Source organism: Cavia porcellus, unplaced genomic scaffold, assembly GCF_034190915.1.
Source record: "Cavia porcellus strain 051 isolate PalLab524CR breed Dunkin Hartley unplaced genomic scaffold, mCavPor4.1 scaffold_15, whole genome shotgun sequence".
Classification (NCBI taxonomy): Eukaryota; Metazoa; Chordata; class Mammalia; order Rodentia; family Caviidae; genus Cavia; species Cavia porcellus.
The window spans coordinates 58686732-58713830 of NW_026947498.1; the positions used below are offsets into that span (position 1 = coordinate 58686732).

At 35.9% G+C, this 27099-nt stretch overlaps 2 protein-coding genes across 5 annotated transcripts in view; one reads left to right on the plus strand and one right to left on the minus strand.

The window, feature by feature from the left end:
* Window positions 1-13347, plus strand: part of Slc35a5 (solute carrier family 35 member A5) — a 31230-nt gene extending 17883 nt beyond the window's left edge. For all 4 annotated transcript variants that reach the window (XM_013151778.3, XM_063224953.1, XM_063224952.1 and 1 more), the window contains 2 exons: window positions 2865-3645; window positions 5232-13347. In XM_013151778.3, coding sequence (XP_013007232.1) covers window positions 2865-3645; window positions 5232-5297 — 847 coding nt within the window. In that variant the 3' untranslated portion in view covers window positions 5298-13347. The remainder of the gene's footprint in view (window positions 1-2864; window positions 3646-5231) is intronic.
* A 4475-nt stretch (window positions 13348-17822) lies between these two features.
* The window catches only part of Ccdc80 (coiled-coil domain containing 80), a 29972-nt gene continuing 20695 nt past the window's right edge, over window positions 17823-27099 (minus strand). Inside the window, exons 6-8 of the mRNA XM_003469206.5 lie at window positions 23528-23631; window positions 19354-19434; window positions 17823-18318 (exon numbers count right to left, since the gene is read on the minus strand). Coding sequence (XP_003469254.1) covers window positions 17972-18318; window positions 19354-19434; window positions 23528-23631 — 532 coding nt within the window. The 3' untranslated portion in view covers window positions 17823-17971. The remainder of the gene's footprint in view (window positions 18319-19353; window positions 19435-23527; window positions 23632-27099) is intronic.

Genomic DNA, 27099 nt, shown 5'->3' on the forward strand with positions numbered 1-27099 from the left:
TGCAATCAGTCCTCCAGTCTGCTGGCCATAGGCTACAGAGGGAGCTTCCAGTGGGTGGTCAGATTTAATGTCTTTTAGTCACGATGTTTGCTCCCTTTTCTCCCTGTTTTCCTTCTCCAGCATAGTTTGGTGGGTTATTCCTCGCGTCCACTGCCCTATGCCATGCTCCCCTAGTGGAAGGGTACTTCTCCACTGGCTCTCCTATGCTTACCTGCGTGGGTGAGTTGGCGGGAGAGACACTGCTTGCTCCTGGTGGGCAAATGTGTACATGTTTAAGTGGATGTGTAAGTCTAAACAGTATATTTTAACTTAAAGTATATAAGTATATATCTATCCTTTTGATATTGTGGTATGGCTTTTCCTTTAGGTATATGGCTTTGTGGATTGGAGTTCATTGATTTCTTTCTTATGTGAAGCTATAGTTATTATATAGCGTCTAACATTTCTGATTTCAGTTACCATAAAATGTAGCAAGCCTTTGAAAATACTTTTAAATAGAACTTGTCTATATTCCTTTTTTTTCCAGAAACTTTTATTAGCTCCCCTAGGTAATTATTAACCAGCTTTTTGTTGTCTCCGTTATTTACTTTTAGTTGGTCTTCTCAAAGCCTTCAACTTATTTTTCATAAAAATAGCAGTCCTTTTCATCATTTGTCATTTTTGTCACTGTTGCAATATATAATTACAAAAATGATATCATGGAGTTACAAACACACTTAGGGACAGATTTCTGGGAACAACAGTTTGCATGGGAACAGAACTCTGGAAAAGAAGCATTTATCCACAAGCATTCAGCTCTGAACATCCATCACTAATCTTTACTGTGAATATGAAAGGGTCAGTTAAGACAGCCTCTATTGTACTGCACTGATGAAACTAAAGAATAAACTCTGCCATGCAGAATCAGTAATTTACAAGTACACATAATCTTTAGTTGACCCTACAGGGTAATTTATTGAGCTCTATATTTGTCTCTGAAAAATCTACCATTTTTAGCCTAATTCTTAATAATTTTTACCTTCCCTAAAAATATTACCTTGAATAAGTAATTGTTGGGCTAGTTACTGTTTAGTTTGTTTAAGGATTCTTCCAATTTTTTTTGTTCTCAGGGTAAATATTTGTGGAGAATCTGTATCTGCCAAAGGTGAAGACTTCTAAAGCACTGTAGATTGCTGCCTCATTTGTCTTTCATGTGCAACCGATGATTATATAATGATTTTTTATAAATTACACATCCACTGTTCATCTCTGTATTTTCTCTTTTCACTCTATTCACTTTCTGCTACTCTATATAGACCTGCTTGTCTTTACAGAAATTCAAGAGACTAGTTGACGGTTTTGAATTGTATGGCATAGGGCTATGAATAACCTCATTGGTGAGTTGAGATCTAGTTAATTAAAATTTATATAATGAGAAACAGGCACAGGTATGCTGCTAGCTAGGCTATGTGCATTTCATAGTTTGGAAATAAAAGGTCTATAAAAGTATTAGTGAAATCAGAAACATTTTCCTATATGTGTATCCCAAGAGTTCAGAATTACTCGTAAAGGATATGATGATCTAAGAAGACATAAAAACCGTGACTCAAATTCCTTTCTTACTCTTTTATAGTATATAACCTCAGAGAAGTTACTTAATCTCTCAGCTTTCCTCCTTCGAAACATGAATTGCTTAACCCTATAGTAGGTGCTCAAATGCATAAATGATGTCCAGTTTCTTGTAACTTGTGGTTCTTACCTATAGCTTTACACTTCTGCCTTTGCTTGTGTAATTCTTTTTTTTTTTTATTTCTCCCATTTTCACCTGATTGGTCTTCAGACATAAAGATTTTGTTCTTTTTAGAGACCTTCTAGACTACCACAAGCTGAGACTTGTATTATTGTACATTCTTGTTACCTTTGCATAAACTGTTCTTATTACCTGGATATATGACCAGCTTTCTTTTTTTGTAGGAAACTTCACTCTATTTATTTATTCAATTTATTTTTCATCTTTCAACATGTGCTGTTTCCTCTTCGAAACAGGACCTGAGTTCATTGAAATGTTTCCTCAGTGTACTCCAATTGTTCCATGTATCACTCAAATCTACTGTCATAATTTCATGACTCTCTCCTATTAAAGTATAAATTCTCTTAAGAGGGAATTAAGTCTTTATGTGCCCACTTGCTCACACACAGAAGGTACTTATTAATTTTTGTTGAACTGAATGAATTGGCAGAATGGAATAATGTGTATGCTGTATATCTCACAATTGTACTGTTAAGCAAAATAAGAAAATACATAAACTACTGTTAGGGCATTGAAAACTGAAAAATTACCCAAAATACCATTTTGCTTTGCCTCATCGATAAAGTCAGCAGTTTGCTGTGTAATGCTGTATGATTAGGCCTTTGAGCCAGGAGCTAGGTTTCTCAAAAATTTCTGGGTTGAACCTCTGAAGATTTGATATCTTCTGTAGGAGAAAATTAAAATATTAAAATGTAGAAGATACTGGAAGCTCCTCTACATGCTTTCTGGTTCTTGGAAATCAACCTGAAAATCACTGCTGTAACTTACATTCTAGCACAATAAAGAATTGTGCTAAATAGAGAGGAGCTTGGTTAAATCTCCAGGTTAGAGGAAAACTTACAAAGAGAAATGATGGAATGACTTTAAGGGACAGTTATAAATATGAATAAAATGGCAAATTTGAACACAGAGGTACTACCAACAAGTTCCCTTTGAACTTGAATTGTGGGGGAAGACTAGCAAAAACCGGGTGTGGTTTATTTGACCAAGTACTCAAATTTTAGAATTTTTAGTAGAATGAGTTGATACAAGGAGGAGAAAAAGTAGTAAAATCTTACATTTTGTCTTTGGACAGGCGGCATTTAAACTGGATACAGTGGGCTTCCCTCCTGATTCTTTTTTTCTCTATTGTGGCCTTAACTACTGGAACTAAAACCTCTCAGCATAATCTGGCAGGACATGGATTTCATCACGATGCCTTCTTCAGCCCATCCAATTCCTGCCTTCAGTTCAGGGGTAAATGTCCTGGAAAAAATTGCACGGTGAAGGAGTGGACTTTTCCCGGAGCTAAATGGAATAATACCACAGCCAGAGTTTTCAGTCACATCCGTCTTGGCTTGGGCCATATACTGATTATAGTACAATGTTTTATTTCTTCAATGGCCAATATCTATAATGAAAAGATACTGAAGGAAGGAAACCATCCACCCGAAAGTATCTTCATACAGAACAGCAAACTCTATTTCTTTGGCATTCTTTTTAATGGGCTGACACTGGGCCTTCAGAAAAGTAACCGTGATCAGATTAAGAACTGTGGATTTTTTTATGGTCACAATGCATTTTCAGTATCCCTTATTTTTGTAACTGCTTTTCAGGGCCTTTCAGTGGCTTTCATTCTGAAGTTCCTGGATAACATGTTCCATGTCTTAATGGCCCAGATTACCACTGTCATTATCACCACAGTGTCTGTCTTGATCTTTGACTTCAGGCCCTCCTTGGAGTTTTTTATAGAAGCCCCTTCTGTCCTTCTTGCCATATTTATTTATAATGCCAGCAAAACTCAGAGTCTGGAATGTGCACCTAGACAAGAACGGATCAGAGATCTAAGTGGGAGTCTTTGGGAGCGTTCTAGTGGGGTAAGTTCGTGCAAGTTGTGCTTTTTGCTTGCTATTGCCAAATTCTAAGCAAGAAAAAGAATAGCATTGATTTATCAAAGAATATGCTAGATCTTTGTGGCTTTTAAAAATTGATCAAAAGACATTCATTGGATGTGTAAATGTTGTCCAGGGTAGAGAAAAAGTTTAAATCAGAGCCTCTCAAGAATTTTATATGTTAATTGTATCAGAGACTGTTACAGACTCAGAAGATAACTTGGAGTATCTGGTCAGTCTCCCTAATTTTGTGACAATTGCTAAGTGAATATACAAATACTAAGTGAAAGAACTGATACTAGACTCAAGCTATCTGACTCTAGTTCCCTGATGGTTCCACTGCACAGTAGTTGGAAAAGTAAATCTCAAGTGTCAAAGAAGCTGAGATTTCACATTGGTAAATCTTGTTAAATGGAAAACCTGACTCCTTAATTATCTTTCTAGTTATTTATAAACTACAGTGTGGCAGAAGGGCAGGGTTTATTTCACTAAGAAAGTCAATTTCAATAGCATCTTCACAAGAAAAAAATATTTTTCTAGAATAGTGCTTATGTAGTTGTTCCGAATGTGTATCAGTTGCTGATAGTTGTTTTAATGAGGTCTTCCAGTCATATCAATAAATTAAAAATGTGTTGGTAGCTGAGTGGGCAGGGTGTGGGGTGTGTGACCATATCCCAGCACTCTGGGAAGCTGAGGCAAGAGGATTAAAAGTCAAACCTGGAGGGCTGGGGATTTAGCTCATCGGCATAAGTGCCTGCCTTGCAAGCGCGCAGTTGTGAGTTCGATCCCTAGTACCGATAAAAAAAAAATAAAAAAAGTCAAACCTGGAGTGGGCATCTTTGCAAGATCCTGTCTCAGAAAAAGGCTGGAGGTATAGCTCAATGCTTTGGAGGCCTTAAATTCAATCCCCTATACCATTAAACTAAACTCTTAAGGTAAAGTAAAATATCTCTCAGAGATTCATTTAAGGATGAGTGCAATGGACTTTTTTATTAGATTTATAATTTTCATAACTTCACAAAATAATGAACAGTTTCACATGATGAATCTGTTTCACTCTTCAGGAAAACCTAATGCTTAGAGTTCATGCCAAACATTTGCTAGGTGTCAGGGCTCTGTACTGCTGAGAAAACCAGTCTTAAAATGAAAAGGTCACAGGCTTACATCTCAGACAACTAGAGCTCAGCCAGTACATTCAGAAGTCCAGTATTTTTTTCCGATGGACTAATTGTCCCAATTTTTAAGAAAAATAAAGTCAATTTAGATAGGCAGACCTAGTTTACATTCATTTCTGCAGCCTATAATCATTTGACCAGCAGGTGGTGCTGTTTACTTCACGTGTGTTAATTTTGACTAAAAGACTGGGGTGTGTTTCATTTTTAATCATCTCATTGCATTTCTAAAGTTAACTTACCAAGTATTTATTTAATTTACCGGGTTACATTTACAGTTTAATGAAATGAAACCCATGACTTAATGATTCCTGACATACATTTCATAAGACAAACAGTTAAAATGTGACTTTTCGAATTTGTTTAAATTAATTACTTATTTCCTATGTTTCCTTTTAGGATGGAGAAGAACTGGAAAGACTTACCAAACCCAAGAGTGATGAGTCAGATGAAGACACTTTCTAAATTGATACCAAAAGAGTTAGCAGCTCTCACAAACCAGTATTTGTAATATTTATCTTTTCACTTTGATAAACTAAGGGTATTCTAAAGAATAATACTCTCACAATCAACTTTTGTAATAGTTATCTTTTTACTTTGATGAATCCAGGCTTTTCTATTGCATAATACTCTGCATATAGCGAACTGCTCCCTAAATGGTTCCATTCAATCAAGGTTTAGAGTACACAAAGGGTGATGAATTTCTAAGGAATCGACAGAGAGATAATAACATAGAGACCATATTAAAGCCCAGTTCTTGAAAAGTCAGCGAGATAACTTACAGATTATTTTCCTTGTCCTCATTGGTTCCAAAAAACTTAGAGTAATCATGTTAGGCCCTATAATTATACAAGTAGAGATTAGTTTGCAGGATATTCATAATTATGTGGTTCTAGCCTACATGCCAGTCTTCCCTTTTTATCATTATAAACTTCATCTTGGTTGTCTGAAATGCTAAGGCCCCACAGATAGTCATTTCACAATTACAGGACAATAAAACTACCTAAAAATTTTGGTGAAGGACCAAAACGTCTGGCCATATCATAGATTTAGGGCAACATAGTCTAAGCTAAATGTTTTGTTGAAGAAACAGTTTTTCAGAACCAAATTTTTAGAATTTTAACATTTAAGAATTCATGGGAAGTTTTATGTTTAGTAATTATCTTTTGATGTTGTATATATGTACAGGCTTTATGTAGATGAAAGTGATCACAGTTACCACTTGTATTGTAAACAACTTTAGCCATTGTCAGTTTTTTGCCCCTTTGGTTTGTATATATCAAAATATTGGGATCGTTACTTTTTGAGTATTGTGTTTTGGAAAAATAATAAGGCATTTTATTTTATTATTAGTTAAACCTGGTGACTGTTACATATCTTTATTATATACTGTTCCCAAAGTCAGAACACTGATTTCATATTCATGAAAGATTGTTAGTAAGAGTAATGCCTATGAGTTACTTTTAAAAGGATCCTTTTGCAAATAAATACTGACTTTTATATGAGTAGTATTACTCATAACAGTAGGAAGGCCAGCAATCAATAAGTCACTTTATAGTAATAGTTGACACTTATAGTACTAGGAGTACATAGTGTTTTAGGTACTTTTGCATGCAGCTAATGACTGTTGGGTAGCTCAGTCAAGGGACAGATCATTCAAAAATGAGAAAATAATGATTTGTCCAAGGTCAGGCAGCTGGATAGCAGTAGAAGAGCAGGCTTTAATTGGCAAGCCTATACGTTTACAAAGTCTTATGCTGTGAGAGTTACAAGGTTTCATACAGCCTACGTATATTTTTTTCCTCTAATTCTCATACAGAAGTATATATGGTGGTAATGTAATATAATCCAGCTGTGATATGTAGAGTACTCAAGAACTGGTAGAAATTTATAACTAAAATAATTATTAAACCTATATGTGTTATGTGAGGTGAGATATGGAGTGCTTTTAATTTCAAAAAATGGAGTGAGAGAGGCAAAAGCTCAAACAACTTTTAAAATTTTAAGACAAACTTAAATTTTAAGTTTTAAATTTTAACAATTTTAAAGTCTATTTGTGTACTTATTTTTGATAGTGGAGATTGAGCCCTCATCTTCAGCCTTTGTTTGTTTGTTTGGTTTTTTTTGCTAAATTTCCCCAGGCTTGGCTCAAATTTGTGACCATCTCCCTGACTGCTGCTATTATCAGCGTGCACCAAGACACCTAGCAAGTCAGTCTTAACATCTAAGAACAGCAAACCGTTTGCCTTATTGTAGGTATTTTTACCATTTATATGAAACAGTAAGATTATGTCTAATATAGCAATTCATTTTAAAGGTCAGGAAGATAATACATAGCAAGACCTCACTTTTAGGAAAAATAGCATACAAAACATTTTATCATACAGAACCAGTAAAGTTACAAAAGTATTCCTACAGAAGTATTACCCAGAGCGTGCATTAAATTACAGATTTCAGTAGTGTGTAGAGGTTAATTTTTTTATGATTAGTTTTTTCCCCACCTTCCTCTTTGGAAAGCATTTGTTGCCCAAAGTAAGTTCTACTTGCATTAAGTCACCATCTAATGAGAGAAAGAGAGAGCTGGAACTCAAATGTGAGGTTCTGAGAAGGAGTACTTCATGGCATCTTTGTTTTAAGAAGAAGGGTAATTTCAAAGTGCAAGACCCATAAACCATATCCTAAGTGCTCTTGGAATCAAGAGATAGTATAACTTGGAGAGAAGAACAGTTGTCACTTACGAAGGAGGCTAAACCTCATTGTTTATAAATGCCCACACCGTAGGAACTCTGTTCACTCTTTACAGGCTAACAGGTGGAGTGAAGCCATTGTCTTTCACTTCTTCCCCCTTTATCTGTGTCTTGATTTTATTCACTGACTGTGATATTCTGATGGGCAGAAGAAGCAGAGAACATTAAACTCAAAGGACAAAGAGTGATTTCCCATTCTAAAACGTAAACAGAGTTTCTAAAATTGAATAATACATATTTTCTCTTCAAAGGAAAAGTTCTCACAAATCTCAACATGGGCCTTTATCTTACTTGACTTGTTTTTCAGGGGCACAGGGGAGGTTCTTTGTTTGTTTGCTTGCTTGTTATGACAGCATTTTGTTCTCTAACCTAGACTAGCCTTGAACATGCAGTTCTCCTCCGTTGGCCTCTCAAATGCTGTAATTACAGGCATGCAGCAGCATGCCTGTTTTACTGCTGTACTATAAGTTAAAATATGAAATTTGAACTTCTTTGCTTATATTTTTTATAAGAAAAACTAAGACACATTTATGAAATAAAGTATACAGCTATAGAAGGAGTAATTTTTAAATTCAAATATGAGTTTAATGAACAAGTAGCATTTCGGTCAGATCAATTTGCGGGAGGCCCCTTAGTTTCCCTGCAGAGTATCTGACCTTACTTGCTGTTTTAGTGGCTACAGGCACCATCGTGTGTCTGCCAAGATAAGTGAAACCTGCTGATATTGCTAGTAGTGAATTTTTGCCTGCAGCGATTTATCAAGGCCTGTTTGTTAACAGCCCCACATGGATTTGGCATGCGTCAGTCTGCCGACTCCCACTGGTCTTGGTGCTCCGGAAAAAAGTTTCACATGTTCCCTCAAAGTCTCAAAGAGCTCCCTAGTAAAATGGCTTAAATTTGTTTTGTTTTTGTTTTCTTTCTTTATTTAAGTACTTTTTCCCCACATCCTTCTCTTCTTGGGTTGGTGTGTATGTTTGTGTTGTACTGGATCGAACTCACAACCTTGCAGTCTCGCACTTGTTGGGCAGGTGCTTATGCCACCGAGCTAAATCCCCAGCCCCCTCCTTTATGTATCAGGAATTGAACTGAGAACCCTGCACTTGCCAGGCAGGCACCTTTGCTGCTGAGCTAAATCCTTGGCCCCAACTCGTTCTCTTCTTAGTTCACTCTTAATCATTCATATTTTAAAATTATTTCCGTAGGAATTTTTGAGTCATTTTCTCCTAATTTCCTGTTAACTGATACTGTTTTCTTCCTTAATTTTGTATGTGAATGGTTTCATTGGGTTTTTTTTTAAAATAGGTTAGCTGCTTCTTTGTACAGATTTTTGTTGTGACAAAAAACAAAAATTTTACTGCCTTAACCATTTTTAAATGTATGGTTCAGGAGAACTAAGTATATTATTCATATTGTGTAGTCACCGTCCATCTCTAGAAACTTCCTCTCACAAGATTAAAACTTTGTATCCGTTAAATGATAGCTTTTTATTTCTTTCCCCCTCAGCTCTTGCAACCATTATACTAGTTTCTCTAATATTAATTATTCTTTAGTACCTCATATAATCATACTCATACAGTATTTGTTTTTTTATAACTGGCTCATTTCACTTAGTTTAATATCTTGAAGACTCATCCATGAGCAGAATCATGACATAGCAGAATTTTCTGATTTCTTCAGGCTACATAGTACTACATTGTATCTGTATATAACATTTCTCACCTGATTGTTCATTGATGGGACACTTGGATTGCTTCTGTGATTTAGCTGTTGTAATGAAGCATACCAGTGTCTCTTTAAAGCTTTGCTTTCAGTTGTTTTTAGTTTACACTTAGAATTTCTTCAGCAGATGATAATTCTATTTTTGATACTTTAAGAATTTCCATATTATTTTCCATGTGGGCTATGCCATTTTCATTCCCACACAGCATACAAGGGGTCCAGTTTCTCTACATCCTCACTTACACTCAATTCTGTTTTGTTTTGCTCTGACAGTTGTCCTCCTTCTCCTGAGATGATATTTCCTTGCAGTTTAATCTCTTTCCACTTTTGAATGAGATTATTTTGTAATTGCCCTTGTTGGGAGTTCTCTGTACATTCTGGATATTAATCCCTTACCCAGTATATGACTTGAAAATATTTTCTTCTATTCTGCGGATTGGCTTTTTCTCTTTTGGCAGTATCTTTATACACAGTAGCTTTCGATACACAATGTTTAAAAATAGGCCTTGTCTCTTTTTTCTTTAATTGGCTCCACTTTTGATATCAAATCTGAGAAATCATTATCAATCTAATAAAGTAAAATTTAACCCTGTGTTTCCTTCTAAGATTTTGATAGTTAAGTTACGATTCCATTCTGAGTTATTTTTTGTATATAATGTTAGTTAGGTAAATGTTGACTCATGCTTTTGCATGTGAACATCCAGTTTTCCCAGCGCCATTTGTTGAAAATACTGCTCTTCAACAAGTAGAATGTATAGTATCTTTTCCATGAATGGGCTTGGCACTTGTTGAACATCATTTGACCAAATACATGAGATTTTAATTTTAAATTTTTTGTTTTATTCCAGTGGTCCATATGTCTACCTTTAGCCTAGGGTTGCACTGTTTTGATTGCTGTAGTTTGGTAATAAATTTTGAAGTCTGAAAGTATAAATCTTTCAGCTTGTTCTTTTTTTCAGGACTGCTTTCACTATTAAGGGTCCCTTGAGTGTCTATGTGAATTTTATTGTGAGCTTTTTAATGTTTACAGAAAAGTCAGTGGAATTTTTTTTGTAAGAATGGCATTAAATTTGTAGACCATGTTGGGTAGAATTGACATCAAGTTCAATTCATGAGCATGTGATATCTTTCAATTTATTTACATCTTTAGTTTCTTTCAGATATACATTGTAGTTATAATTCCTTTACACTATAGGTTACCAAAATTCTTAGAACTTTTATTTTTGGTATTATAATTTCCTCTTTAGATTTGTGATTCTTAGTATAGAAATGCAGCTAATTTTTATGTGATGACTTTGTATCTTATTACTTGATTGAAGTTGTTTATTATCCCTAACGTTTTCTGGGGATGTTGGGTTTTCTGTATAAAATCCTATTATTTATAAACAGTGGTAATTTTAACTTTCATTACTTGAATGCCTTTCATTTCTTTTTCTAAAACGTAATTTGGGCTACAACTTTCAGAATTATATTGAATAGAAGTAGACATCCTTGCTTTATTTCTGATCTTAAGAAAAGCTTTTGGTGTTTACTATTGGATGTGATGTTTTCTGTTTTGCCTAAGGTATCCTTTTTCGTCTTTTTGTTTTTAATTTATCTATATACTTATATCTAACATGAGTCTCTTGAAGGTACCATACACAGAATTTGGATTCTGCCTTTTTAAAATTCATTCCACTAGCCATTGTCTTTTGATTGACTGTTACAATTTAGATCTAAAATATCCCACAAAGGCCTGGTTTTCAGAGGTGGGGGTTTTGGAAGGTGATTTGATCGTGAGGGTTGTAGCTTTATCAATGAAATAAGCTATGAAGAACTCATAACTTGATGACATTACGGGGAGGAAAGAGTTAGTGCCTACTTGAAGTGAATCATGGGCCATGAATTTGATGCCTAGATTTATTTCCTAACCCCTTCCTCTCTGGCTCTTCTCGTTCTGATTGCTGGCTGCCATGACATGAGCAGCTTTCTTCTGCCATAAGCTTCGGCTGTGATGTTTGGCCTTGCCACTGAAATAAAACCATTGTGCTAGCTGACCATGGATTCTGAAAGTATGAACTGAAACAGATTTTTCTTCCTCTTAAGTTGTTTTTCTCAGGTAATTAATTGGACACTGTGAAAAGCTGGCTAACCCAGAGAGTTTAATCCATTTATATTTAAATTAATTTCTGAGGGGAGGGACTTCCTTTTGTCCATTTTGCTGTTTTTTATTTATCTTAGTTTTATAATCCTGTTTCTTACATTGCTGTCACCTTGATTTTTATAATGAAATATTTAATTTTCCTTTTTATTTCCTTTTGTGAATATTCACTTATTTTCTTTGTAATTACTATAAAGATTTTATATATTTTGTTTTGTTTTTTTGTACTGGGGGTTAAACTCAGGACCTCATACTTGCCAGGCAGGCGCTTATGCCGCTGAGCCAAATCCCCAGGCCTGACATATTTAATACACTGGAGTTATCACACTCTTCTTGGGTTAACAATCTGTGGGATGCTTGTAGTATTGCTTGATACAAGTCCAGGCTTCAGAACCATGGAAGCCAAGAGTATACCCTGGGGCTGAACCCAAAAGCCTAAGAAGCTAAGATGGTATTGGTATGAGTTCTGGAGTACAAAGGCCAAGCAAAAGGAGGTTGTCCCAGCCTCAGAACAGAGAAAGGAAATCACTTTTCTTTTGCCTGCTGTAATCTGTGTAGTCCCTGCAGCTAATTGGATAGCACCTCTTGCACATACCTAGAGTGAATCCTCACTCAGTTCACCACTTACATGAGTCTCCTTTGAAAAACCTTCACAGACACACCCAGAAACACTGCTTTACCACTTCTCTGGGTATTCTTTAGTTGACACCTAAAGTTAGCCCCGACACAGGGAGGATTCTGCAACAATAGAGCAAAATACAACAACACTGGCTGCACCTGTTTGTCTATTCCTCTGTGACCAGAAGCCACCATTAGTGCTCAGAGCACAGCTCCTCAGTAGTTAAAACAGGGCCCTTTGGCGCCCCCTGGGTCCAGCTCTCTGCGGTCTGCCCCAAGAATATGAGCACAGCTGCGTGCCACAGGGCTAAGAGGTCTGGGGTAGGTATTTGCTATTGTGCTAAGAGCAAAAGTTGACCAAATAGACTTCAGCTTACAGTTAAGGCCCTCCCCTGAAACATTTAAGCTTTCACTGGACTCGAGAGTTCCAAAATAGTTACATGAGATAGATTCTGCAGTTGTCCAAGTGGAAAGGCTGACTCTTGGTGCTTCCTGTCCCACCATTTCACCAAAATCCTCTCTTCTAGTTAAATTTTACTTTATTAGTGATTGTCTTAATAGCTGTGTGAACACTCATGGAGTACATATACCTTTAATCAGTTCACAAAGACTGAGTCAAGGGTAGTGTGATTGAGGCTTTTATTCATATTTTGTTAATTTATGGTTTTCACATACTTGGTTAGAAAGTGAGATCTATATTTTTTCTAGTAAAACGAATATTTCCTTTATTCATGCATTTTCATGCATATTTCATGGGCATTTAAACAAACGTACACTTTGTATTGCTGACATTCATTTGTTTGTGTGTTTATTATAGTTAGGAATCAAACCCAGAGATGCTGTCACTGAACGACATCCATAGCCATTTCTGCTTTGAGATGGGCTTACTGAATTGCCCAAGGTGGCCTGCAATTTGGCAGTCCTCCTGCCTCAGTCTCCCAAGTAGCTGAGAATACAGGCATCCACTACCATACCTGGCAATTTTGTATTTTATATCACTCATGTTTGCATTTTTAGTACAGAAAGGTACCAGTTACAGTATAACTGGTTTACATATGCCCTTAATTGAAAAGTCACCATTTTTGTTCTTTAATGATTTTAAATCTATTCATACCTATTATTACTAATACTGTTTTGTAATATAAATGTGAAATATATTAATGATGTTGCTATTATAATGTAATATTAACATTGATAATTTTATATGCATATTAATATATATTATTTGCATGCTTTGAGTTGTTGTCATTTGTCTTGTTCATTAGCATACAATAAACTTCTTTTGAGAAAATACTGGCTTAATATTTTGAACCAGTCTGAAAGTTTCTTAAAATATTTGAAATTTACATTTCTACTCTTATTACTAGTAAATTTTTACATTTTAAGAAGAAAAGTTAGTTTTATAAGTTTATCAATTTAAGGAATTAAAAACTAATCATTGATTCCTTTTCACTGAAGAGGAGAAAGGACATATTTTCTCCTAAATAGCACTTTTTTCTATAAACTGGGAATTTTACCCATATCTGTTGTAGTATGTTTCATCTATTTGAAAGTTCATGTGTTTTCACCTTATCATCTCTGAAATTTGGAAGTTTAAATGATGGTACATAGCTGCAGCCTAGTGGCAGTAATGGTAAAGTTGTATTTGCCCACACATGCAGGCATCATGTTTGGTGTGGTTACACAATGACATTTGTCAATATACTGATGCTTCTTAACCTTTTGATCAGCAAACCATTTAATGAGAAAAACAGCTAGCTGTTGTCTGAAAATTTTCCATTGATGCAGCTTGGTACAATCAAGAACATGGCACCTTTAAATTTGACTGAATGGGTGTCAGTGGTTTGGGAAAAAATCTTGGAAACCACAGAGTCTCTCTTCTCACACATGATGCATCATCATTTCTGTCAAAGTCAGAACTTTTATGTGGAGAGAATCAAGACATATACTGCTATTCACCGAAGTATTTGAGCTTGAAATGAGAAGTTTTAGAAATACCTTAATTTATTTAACTTACAGTTTTCTTTTTAAAAAGCAGTACATGATAATATAGAAACTAAGCAAATATGAAAGAAAACTAAGCAATAAAAGTTATGTTAAATTGGCAGTATACTTAGAGCATAAAATAGTAGTGCCTCTTAGGATTGACATTTTCATAAATTTGGTGAAACTTGAATGTTTAAAAAACTTAATTGTATATCTTTTATTTAAAAAATAGTTTGTTTGCCTTTTAATTGGTAAGCCCAATTATCAAAGTCAGTTAAATTTTTTCATGATACTACTATATTAATTGTCACATGTTAACTTGAGTAAGAATAGCCTAGCAGATGAGTAAAGCTGTAAGTATGTGTGGATGATTGCCTCGTAGGCCACAAAAGGAGAGAAGATCCACCCCAGGGTGACACCAACCATAGGTCTGGAACAGAACAGAAAAGCAAAGGAAAAGGAATGTAATTCCTTTTTAATCCGGAAGACCTGTGGTCTTCTCCATTGCCTTTGGACTTTCCCTTCTGTTTCCTTTTAGGCTTCAGCGTTCTGACACAGGCTTGTACTGGACACTGCAGTGAACTTGCAGGCCTTTGACCTTTGAGTGGCTCCTCCCACCCTCCAGTGCACAGAAGGCTGTGTTGCATTTTTCCACCACTGATTGGGCAAAAGGCCATTGAAACTTTTCAGTTTCTAATCTCAGAAGCCTACCCAATGAACCCTTTACTTCACTCTGTGCATATTTTATATTACATCTGTTCCTCTGGTGAGCCCTATCTAATACACATCCCCCTCCCCATTCATAGCATTTTTTTGTTTTTTTTTTTTTGGTACCATGAATCAAACTCAGGACCTCGCACTTGCCAGGCAGGCAATTGCTCCCTGCCCTTAGCTTAAATGCTAATTAATCTCAATAAGAAACTGTTAAAATAGATTTTGCTTTCCTGAAAGAGTATTTAGCTGATAAACTGAGAACATTTTATATATACATATATATATATATAGAGAGAGAGAGAGAGAACATATGTATAAAGAATATATAAATATACTGAGAATGCATTGCTTGAATATCTTTTGTACAGGTTCTTAAGGTTCTTATGTACTCATCTGAGATTTTAACTTTCCAGTCACGCCTATTGATTTTCCACAAAATAGTGTGGGTAGAAACTCCCTTACAAACCCTTCTTTACCTGGACACTGAAGGTCATCTTTGAACTTAATGCTAAAGGGCTTGAAGGTACTTCAAGGAGATGGAAGGGAAGCAGAGCCACAGAAATATACAACGAGGGAGCCAAGTGGCTGTGTGCTTTTTCTCTATATTGATTGAAAATTCTAATTTAAGAGCCAGTTAAATAAAGATAAGGCTAATAGCATCTACTGTTTGTGAGGAGACGGATAGTGTTTCTTCTCTTGTTTTGGATTAAGCTTCCTGTTTTGGTGAGAAGTCAGGTTAAATTGAGGTGCATTGAAAGGAACACATACAATTTTCCTTATAACTGAGAAATTGGATATTTGAACTTTGAATATGTTATACTTATATATATTCTATATTATGTATATACATTTTAAATGGTATTTTAGATTTACATGTAAAATTACATATAAAATATATCAGTATATATTCAGGCTCCTAATGGATCTAATCAATGGTAGCCATGAGACTGGATTGTGGGAAACAGGTAAAGGAGGAACTAGAAGAAAGGAAAAGATGCTTATAAAAGAGGAAAAGAAACAAAAAAAAACTTTGTTTTGCCCAGAGTCAGTCCTAGCTATTTGAAATCAAGCCAGATCCTTCACACAGCTCTGTGCTCCATTGATTGAGGAAAAAGTATTCTACTGCTTTATAGGAGTAAAGTGCTAATATTTAAGGTCTCTGCAGCCTGCTCACAGGCTGCTCAGTCTGTAAGGTTTAGGATATCAGAAATGTGACACAATGTGGCCACCAATTTGGGAATCTGTTGGAAACTTCCAAGTATATCCTTTGTTAGAGTGACTGATGTTCAGAATGATCCCAGTCCTTGCACTCAGTGTTCTCTGAACCTTCAGTCTAGCTGTATGGAAATAATAAATGGTTCTGTTATGGTTGGATCTGGAATGTCCCCTGAAAGCCTCATGTGTTCAAGATTTGGTCCTCAATGTGGCAGTGTTCAGAGGTGGGCTTTTGGGAAGGTAATTGTATCATAAAGGCTCTAACCTCATCTGTGAATTAATCCATCAAATCATGATGACACTGTAAGGTGGTGGAAACTAAAATGTGGAGTCTAGCTGGAAGAAGTGAGCACTGGGGTCATGGCCTGGAAGGATGCGTCATATAGAGAGCTCTGCCAACCCCTCTCTGCCTGCCTTTTCTCTGTCTCTCCAAGATTGAGATTGTTTGGGGCTCTAAGAAAATATGTGCACAATTTCAGAAGAAATGGTAAGGAAATCCATTTTAATTGACATTTTTAGTTCTGTTTGATCTTGGCAAAATATTAAGAACAGTACACATTCTACTGCCTCTTCACCCCTGCATCTCAAGTAGACTGTCCAAGAGCTAAGATGAAATGCTCTTCACTATGGGAGCATGGTGAGATGGGAGCATAATTTACACAATAAAGAACTGTTCTAAACTTGAACTTTCCATGCCTCAATTGCCTGTAAAACAAGTAAGAATGAATGGTCTTTACAGAGAATGAGAGGTAGGACAAGTGATTTCTCAGGTTCAATGAGTTATAATTCCAGTTTTATTATCATTTATAACAATGTTTCAGATGATATAAAGACTTGTCCGTGCAATAGGCGCAGATAAACTAAAAGCAAATATTTCAATATAACTTTAGTACATCTATTAGTATGTGTGCTTATTAGAGTCAATACCAATGATTAGGAAAGTTAGTTATTGATAGTGCCAAAAATTAAGTATCCCCATTATTGATAGAGAATGATTTCATCAGAATGCTTGACTCCTGTCTAAGGGCAAGCTCATAAATACTACTGGTAAAGTTATTAAAAAAAGAAAAGTAGAAAAGAAGCAAGGAAAGGGATGAAGAGCAGTTTACTTTGGTAAGCTACATATGAAATGTAAATACTGTTTCTCAAAGACACGGATTACACCATTTTGCAATCCAGCAGCATTTTTATCAGCTGTAACTGGGTAATATTTGTCTTTGAAAATAAAAGAACCCCTGAATATCATATCCTTTATTTTTAAAAAATAAAATAACAATACAGTAATAGACTCCTTTGTAAGTTAAATATAATGGTCAAGGGAGAAGAGTCTAGAAAGTCAGACCTAGAATTCCATAGCAACCTACCAGAACTCTGGAAGAATGTCTGGCTATAGGGCTAGAGTGTGGGAAAGATTTCCTAACCCCTTGGTCTATTCCTGAAAAGACACTAAAGATAACAGAACTGGCTCTTACAACGAAATTAGGCTTGGTAGGTTTTCTGGCATTTGGTATCAAGCTTCATGGAAGAAACTCTTATAGAGCAGAGCCAAAATGTTTTTAGGCTAACATTTCAAAAAGTGCTAAGAAGTTATCTATGATACATCAAGATATTTCCTGAACATATGCTGTGATCTTGGGTTTTCTTTAGCAATCATAGTTTTCACTTACCAATTAATACAAAAATAAGAAAAAGAGCTATAAATACTTACAGAATTTTACATGCAAAATAAAGTCCCTTTAAATAAGAAAAAGGAAACAACATTTATTTTAATACCATTGCTTAGCACCAGATTGTGGTTAAAGAAACAAAACAATGTCTTTATGATTTAAAATTTCAATAACAACTCATGAATAGGCAAAAATTTGCTATTTATTTAATCTTGAGAAAACAGAGAAAAAGGAAATGGAAACAGTACAGAAGAACTCCCCTATGCAGCTGGCCATGTGTGGCTTTTGCAGCTGCAGGGGAAATGGGCTGGGGCTAAGGTTACATATTTCTGCTCAGTAAGGGTACCCATGGTGGTAACTCTCATGATGACGGTAGTCATCCTGGTAACCATCCTGGTATCCTTGGTGATAATTATGGTAACCATAGCCTGCATACTCATCTTCCGGGCAGCGCATCCCCAGTGACTGCTGAATGGCCATTTCTTGTCTCCGAAGCTGCATTGAATCAATCAAATCATACACAATCACCATGGACCACATGGGAGAAGGATACCAGGATTTGACATTTCCATCTTTTCCAACCAGAAGCATGGAGAAGTACTCTGGGCTCACTTGAAAATAGTTACGTATATCTTTCACCAGATGGGCAGGTATATCTTCTCTCTCAACAACAGAGCTCCCTAGAGTAGGATTAAAATAATGATTAGTGAATCAAAAATTCAAAGTTCATAAAAACACCAAAGTGAGAAGAAACCACTGTAAGTAAGACTAGTAAGAGGCCCCATGAAACTATTCAAAATTCAATTAAAGTTCACTTTAATTGTTGTTGTTGTTTAATTGTTTGTTGTTGGTTTTTGGTTTTATTTTCCACTAGAAATTGAAGTCTTTAGTTTCAAACTTAAAGGCACATGAAATTTCTTGTAGGACTGTTGTAAGATATAAAATCATTCCCTTAGTTTACTCTGGGCAAGATTAACTTTAAATTGGCCAGTAGCAAGGATAACTGTTCATATTCCTAAATCTATTTCTAATTAGCTTAGTTACTTCTTTGCAATTACAGTTTCCCTTTTGACACTTGTATTTTAAAAAAAAAAAAAAAACTTATTTCATTGTCAGATGTGACAAATACCAATTATGTTAAAATCTAAATAAATATTTAAACTGTGGTGACATGGGAAAAGACAAAAGGAGCTTGCTCAGGTTTCCTGAGGAAGCTGGCTCCCCCTGGCACTGTGCCAGGCATTTTATACCCATCATCTGATTTAAAGACCTAAGGCTTGGAAAGAATTCAATTTGGTTTCTGAAACCTTCAGTCAGTCATTTTATTTCAGCTTGGCTGAGCTCTTTACTGTATTTCCTTATCTGTTGAAAGAGAATCATTGAGATATGACTTTATGTGCTTCATAAGACCATGGTGAGAACTAAATGAGATAACATAGCAGAAAATACTTCATAAACCAGAAACCCCTCTACAGACAAAAAGCCCTTATTTTAATTGAGAAAGAAGATATTTTTACTGTTATCTTGAATGATTTCATATTAAAAACTGTCCTTTCACGCCACCATATGCACATCCTGGCATACACACATACTGGTATACACATACACACATGGTGAGAGAGGAAATCCGTGACCTTTCTCCACCTCTGAGCTATACTCATTGCTTACTATAAGTTAACACTAATTCGACCTGTTTTAAAATAACAACATATTACCATTAATTGGAAACAGTTCTAAAACTCCCCCAATTTCCTCTCCGATGCCCAGAAGCTTTAGGATAGTTATGTGACGCAGACCTGAGACGAAAAAAAAAAGTCACAGAATTAGGAAACTTTTACCTTCAAGAACCTGATAAATAATAATTGAAAATCTCTAAAATTGATAAAGCATGTGAGAACATAACCTAAGTAGAATAACCATCTTTAAATGTTCCCATAAAAAGAGAAAACATTTTTTAAATTATTATTTAAAGAAAAAAAAAGAAAAGAAATTTTTAAAAAAGCAGTAAAAGGGTACAAATAATACAGAATTTCAAGGAAAAAAAAATACAGTAAGATATCACTAGTTAATAGGTTACATATTGTCATCTTTGAGATAGATGTCCAAACTATAAAATTAAAGCATGTAAAGTGAACATTCATACAACGAGATTGCACACAATGCCAATCAATGATCCAACAAAAGTTCAGTAATATGGATTTCCATCCTACACAGTCAAACATACATACAGTTATATCCCTTAGACCATCTTCCTTTCCTCTCTTTTTAATAACAATTACACTTTTGGGTTTTTTTTTTTTACTCCCACAATTCTTATTATTTTTTTGGAGAGAATAAAACCTTACGTGGCTAAACAAAACAGAGTCAGAACAAAAGGATGGGCATAGTACATGATGTAAAAATAGGATATCAGGTGATCTAAAATGGTTACCATTGTGCCTGTTGCTATTTTTTTTTAAAAAGTTGCCTATATCTTCAGGTATAATAGAATTGATCAAAACAGTACAGAACAAGACCAATAAAACCTACACTGGAGACCTTATAGGACTTCAAAATAAGATAATAGTCAAACCATAATGGGCGTCATAGTATATCTTATTGCCTTCAAAGTGGTTGCCTATACCCTCAAACTTGATACTATCAAACAAAACAGAATATAGAATAATCAGAACAAGATGGGGAGAGCAATACTGGGGTTCAAATCAGGTTAATAGGAAAACAAAAAAGTTACTATAATATGTCCCGCTATTTTAACACCTTGAAAAAGACCAACAGCAGATTTTAAGACTAACAAGATGAGATGGTTTGTTTTAGTTTGGATTTGGTTTTTTTTTTTTTTTTTTTTTTTGGCAGATTGAAATAGGTGTATTTGTTCTTAAACCGTCATTTTCACTATTAAATGACCAAAAAAAAGAAAAAAAATGGAATACATGACAAAGATGAAGACAAAGATAAAAGACAAGAAGTTACCATTGGAGCATTAACATAGTAGAGAAACTAGCTGGTGTTCTGGAGAAAGTCAAGCCTGAAGTTTTAACAGCTTTAACTCAGAAAACAGTGCAAACCATCACCCTGGCCACAGCACACTCCCAGTGTCTGCTGGAAAAACTAGTGCTGCCTCTTGCCCAATACTTTGTTGCCTTATCCAGCAGTTTCTTATCATTTATTTAGAGGATCCAAAGAGAAAACACAGGCCAGCTCAGCTTGCTTTCACATCCTTCGCTCAAGTTTCAGGAAAAGAGAAAAGGTCGTGACCTGGTAGCTTGTTGGAATTCTTTTGAAGATGAAGTATTTAGATGGATTCAGGAAAAAGAAACAGGGAGACAAAGAGGCTGTCATCATATCAAGATTTCAGGGTTTATACATTTATAAAAATGTCACAGACTCATTAGTTTGTTCATCTAATGTGTGCTAATAATTACAATGTAAAATATCTAACTTTAAAAAAAACTATAACAAAAAATTCATGATTTTAGATAAAACCCCGTCAAGTCAGGATAATAACCTTGAAATAAAAATATTACTGATAGTATTTGTTGTGTGGATAAATTTAAAGCTACCATGTGATGACTTTTAAGGAGAAGCAAAACTCAAGATAAAATGCTAGCTCCCACAATTTTTTTCTATAAACTTTTTCCAAAGAATTGAAATATTCTGTTCTAAATGGTGAGTCATTTTCAAATAGAATTTAGAATTTAGAAAACATGATTTGTTCACACTTTCTCTGTATTAGCTTTTGGCTTGCTTACAGTGTTATGATATAGGCTTTATATGCTGATATTAAAAAATTAATTTAAAAAAATCACCTAATAGCTGCTGCAAAAATTTCTTTAGAAAATTTACAAACCATGATTAGGTTATATTCTTGCTAGGTAATAACTATTGTAAGAACTACTCTTCTACTTTGAACTACTGATGACCAAAAAATAATTTAAAATACGCCTAAGAATATTGGTACAATCAAATCTATATGTTGCTATAAAATTTTAAATCATTAGCTTTGAAGAAGTAAAAATCGATGAAATTTATTACCCATTCAAACTTATTTTCTGCCTTCTTTTGAGTCATTTCAAACTGTTATTTATTAAAAACTGGTGGTCAGCAGCTGGGGATTTAGCTCAGCGGCATAAGCGCCTGCCTTGCAAGCAGGCAGTCGTGAGTTCGATCCCTGGTACCGATAAAAAGGAAAAAGACAAAAAAAAAAAAAAAAACTGGCGCTCAGCTTAACACCAGCTGAATTAAATCAGCATGGTGCTGAGCATAGATGGTCCACTTGAGGAAACTTGCCAGCATAAATAGAGATTTTGAGAAAAGCAGTGAGGCATTGTGGGTTCTCTGTGTTGCAGTTTTAAGCCATTGGTTCTCCTGGAGGAACTTGTCATGACTAGCTTCCCTATTGTGAGTTCGATCATTGTCATCAGAGGAGCTCAGGTTCTTGTTGGTAAGAGTGGTTGTGGTTCACTTTGGGGAAGCTCTGGTCCTTACATCAAGCATTGCTTCCTGGCTCCAGAGGGGAAGACATTTGCCGTTTAACCTCCAGGAAAAACTCCTGGCTTTCTGGCATGTATTCAACTCTTATTGTTGGAGGAGCTTGGGACCTCCTTGTCCCTAAGAATGGTTCTTATTTTGAGTGTGACTTCTGAGCTCTAGTGTAGAACCCTCAGCCTATTGGCATGGATCCTTCCTTCATTCATTGGCATAGACTTTCTAGCTTCCACCGCTTTCTTTGGGCCTTCCCAGCACAGACCCATAAAACAGACTGTCATGAGACCATCCATGGGCCTTAGCTACTTCCCCATCCCTCCATGCCCCTAAGCATTCAAAATTGTCCCTCTGCAGATATGATTTCAGTAGTGGCTTCTTGGTTCATCATCTTGGTTCACCTTTGGACATAGTAAGCTCTATGTACCATGAAATTTATATGTTCAAAATGATTCTAGTTCTTCCAACCCATTAAGATAATGTTTATTTTAACTAACATATATGTTAGTTTTCGACATACTGAGTCGTTCACACAAAGAATCATAAATCTTTTTCTCTTTGACCTGTTTGACTTAAAATATGTTCATGACAGAGCCATAATTTCTATTCCTCGCTGCTAGGAAGCTCTGATTTGTGTGTTACATTCTCGCTAACTTGAACCACAAAGGATACATACGTGACTGTTCCATCAGGTGGTGTAAGATAGTCCTATTGGGTGGTACAGGCTACCTGATGGGACTGTCATGTATGTACAACCAGTGGTACAGCCAGTGAGAACATATTAAAAACAAGATTCAGTTTTTACAGATTTTGCTATCGTTTTGGTGCCCAGTATAGATTAAATTTTTTTTGTATCAGGGATCTAATTCACAAGCTGATGCTTGCCAGGCAGGCACTTGTACCACTGAGCTAAACCCCTAACCCTAAAATATTTTTTAAGAAAAGGGATAATGTGATATAGTCTGTTTTAACTGGTATGTTATTTCCAAAGCCATTCCTAAGTTACAAAACATATTTAATCTATGGGAAAGCATCTGTTAATGGTATCTGTATAAATGCCTAAGTATTAACTAAGTAGATGATAATACCTAAGTTTTATCATCAGAAGACAGGCTTTTAAAAAACCAAACATAAGACAAATAATACAGATCATTAAAAGTAAAGATGTACATGTTTTAAAACACTTCAGTGAGAAACATGATAGAATATAAGGTAGAAAAAGGTTTGTAGTTGATTAAAGCTCCGGTCTGAAAGCAACTTTCTATTCATTGTAATAGGAGATGTGTCTGGGAATCCACAGTCTGGACCAGGGAATATTTGGATGATCTAAGCGTCTATGTTTCATTTTAGAATTCCCCAGGAAGAAAGTGGTACGGGAAAGCAGAAATGAGGTGATTTTCCACTCACCAAAATTGCATGCCTGACCACTGAGGGCAGATAGCTGTTGTGAATAGGCCCAGTCTTCATCATTAGGAGCAGAGATCACCAGCAAGCGCCTCCTCCATCGGAACCTGGAAAAGAAGCAGAAGGTCACCAGCACTACTATTTCAAACAGTAGAGCCCAGTGTCAGAAAGCAAGGTCATTTTACCTGCCATCTTTCCAAAGCCAAGAATAAAAATTGACCTGTAGGGCCATCCTGCAGCTCCTCAAGGCCATGGGACTGCATTACTACGCATTAATACTTTTTTTGTCATTACTTCACACTACCTACTTTGAGGTTTGCATGATGTATCAGGTGTGAGTCTGTGGTCGCCATGCCTGAGGAAGTCACTTATATAGAGACAGAGCTCTCGGATGTAAGGAAGACTGGCCAAAATTGTACACTATGCTGTAGCATTAGAAATAAGGAACTCAGAAGAAAACTCAGGTCCTACTAGGGTTCCCCCTTGCTTTGGAGAGGATTGCAGACAAGAAATAGAAGGGAAAATACAACCTACTTTTAAGTAGGTGACTGTGATAGGAAAATGGGAAATTAGCGCAAAGGGTCACAGAGGGCTCCTGAAAAAAAACAAAAAATACTGTAATCAGTAGTATATTCCAGTGGTAAATGTAAACGAAAATTCTAGTAAGAGGCAACACAAAGTATCCCTATGAAGTGGAAAGTTGCTTAAACCTTGAGCCATAGAATCTTAGAAAATATAATAAACTTTGTTTCTGCTCTTACAGCTTTTGTTGCTAGAAACTCTTGAGTTTAAGTTTTGTCACTACTAATTTTGGGGTATCCTTGTGTACATCACTTGATTCACCAGGTGCCATCCTTATCTCTAGAAGTGAAAGCAGCATGTCTACTTTGAAGGGGTGTAATAGGATTTGGCTCTGGAGCCAGCTATATGAGTTACGCACATGATGGCAGCCAGCTCATTTTATTCATGACTTCACCTCCTGTGCTCCTCATAGCTTCAGAGAAAATGGCCTCTTGGGGAACAGTGGATTGAGTGAATGACAGAAAACGATAGTGTGAAGAAATACAACCTCTGAATGGATGCCTGTTGGAAGCCTTGCCAAGAATCGCTTGCTGTGACATTACATTCACTTCCTGTGCTTGTTTTTCTTCAAAGGGAAAGAAAAACTAAAATTGCCACTGAGGATAAGGAGATGAGTATGTTTCCCCTCAGTAGGAGGAGGAGAGGAGCATCTGAAGTTGTCTGGAGTTTCCTGGGAAAGGGAACCATAATGACTGCCGGATCACAAACTCGGTCTCCTGTACTTTCCTGCTTCCTTAGGATGTGTGCCAGACCAGCTCAGGCCTCAGCCAGGATTCCAACAAGGCCAGCCTGCTTGCTACTCAGAGCTGCAGAGTGTCCTGGAGGAGTTTTTTGGGGTGAAGTCTATTTTGGCTTGTTTATCTATGTGCACCACTGAGTCCTGATGGGGAGGATGGGATCTGAGACTCCTGGCCATAGACACCACTGAGAGAAGGTCATTTTCCCTCAGCAATGATTCATCTTCCCACAGACCTTCACATTAAGATACAAACACTTAGCTTGCAATAATGAAGAAAATAACTTCTAACACATGAAACCAACGACTTGAACTTGACCCAAATTTTTCTTGGACAAACTGTCTTTGTATCATGTTAGCTTCTCAGTAAATTAAAAATATTTCATGCTATCATGTGTTTGCTTTCCTAACCTGGAATTCCCAAATTAGCGTGTATTTTCACACTATTTGGTGCTTCTGTGTCAGGGAAAGGTAATTATAGGCTGAACCAAATTGCTAAAGGCCAGACTGGCTTTGGGTTATGGTCAGCTGAAACCAGGCTCTGCAGACCCAGCACTAACTCAGCAAATTGAAGGAAAATTCCTATTTGGATACTGAGTTAGTCATAGAACTGTTTTCATTTTCTATTTCTCTTTGCTTGAGCTTCAATTCTGAAGTGTTTAACAAATCAGTCTCACCACGTCTTTGATGGTTAGGACCTATCAATTACTTAGTTTGTACTATGTCCTGAGCTATCATTACCTTTAGTATTAAAATACCCTTCACAATAACTGTAAAAAGAGAAACACTCATTACTACCATTCTGAAAGTTAGAAAATTGAGTTTTGTAGTAAAATATTTAGCTGTGTGTCACACAGTAAGTGGAAAAACAGGATTCAAGTTCAGGGCTGTCTTGCTTACACCTTTAAGTAATACACTACTACAGTTTATTTTTTCAGATCAATGATAATTATCAGCAGAATGATTTTATGAGTTGTTACCACAAGCCAGGCACAGATGTGGACATCTAAATTATAATCACTATAAACCACCAAATTACAGACCACTTGCAATATCCAAAATAGTCATATGTTCTTGAAAGAGTAATGAATATCAGAGCCAATAAGATTCTTACATTAGATGGAAAATGCATTTAAATACCTCATGACCCTATCTAGTTCAACAGACTTTAGGTGAAAAATATTTATACATGTCTTAAGAAAAAAGGAATGCCAAACTCAAACCAATGATAAGCTGAATGCAGCTTTTGTGAGTGAACAAAACTGAAATAATGTCAGCTTCCCCTTTCAAGTTTTGAAATCCATGACATAGTGATTATAGAAAGATTCATTTATTTTGCTCTTTATTTATTCTTTGAGTTTCTCCTATAAGAGAAAACACAAAATATTTAAACTTGTGTGTCTGATTTATTTTGCTTAACATTATGGCCTCAAGGCATTCATTTTCTTAAAAATGACTCAAATTTATCCTTCTGTATAGCAGATAGACAATAGGAAACAGGGAGATAGATCCTTTGGAAAGAAGAAGAACAAGAGATGGAGGAAAGGGGAGAAGAGAAGGAGAGAGACATAAAAAGAATTAATATATGTTATGTACATGTATCAACTATCAACAATGAATGTAATCAGTATGTACCTCAAACATGTACTAATAAAGACAAAAATGTTGTTAAGAGACACTCTCCATGGGGATGGTGAGAAGCCCACAGGATGTCTGTAGGTTTCACAGCTGGCCCAGATCTCTGGTTTTAAGTAGCATCATTGAATCAAATGTTAACTGTCTGTTTTAGAGAATAAATAATCTGAATTTACTGGGATGGCTCAGAATGCAGGCATCTTTTTGTCCTGGAGGAATCAGAAATAAGAAGAAATTGTTGCAGTGCAAATGGATTTAAGACCGTAGAAAATATTCATCTTCCATTTCTGTACTGCAGTGCATGTAGATTCTAGATGAAGACAGACTCTCAGTTTCCTTTTGGTTCTGAAATCCTGTAATTTTTGGAGTATTGTTTTTTACTTCAAATTCTGGGCCTCTAGGTCCAGAACTAAAAATAATTCATATTTTATTTTCAAAAGGAGCATAAAATGGTAGACTTTGGCAATCAGACTGTTGGGCCACTGTCTTCCAGAACTTAGTGATGAGAGAAAGCTGCCAGCCTTGGTTATATCCTGCAACATACCTACAGTAAATATTTAGATCAAAGAGTTGTCCAGAGTATTAAACTAGGGAATGCAAGTGAAGTGCATAGCTCCGAGAT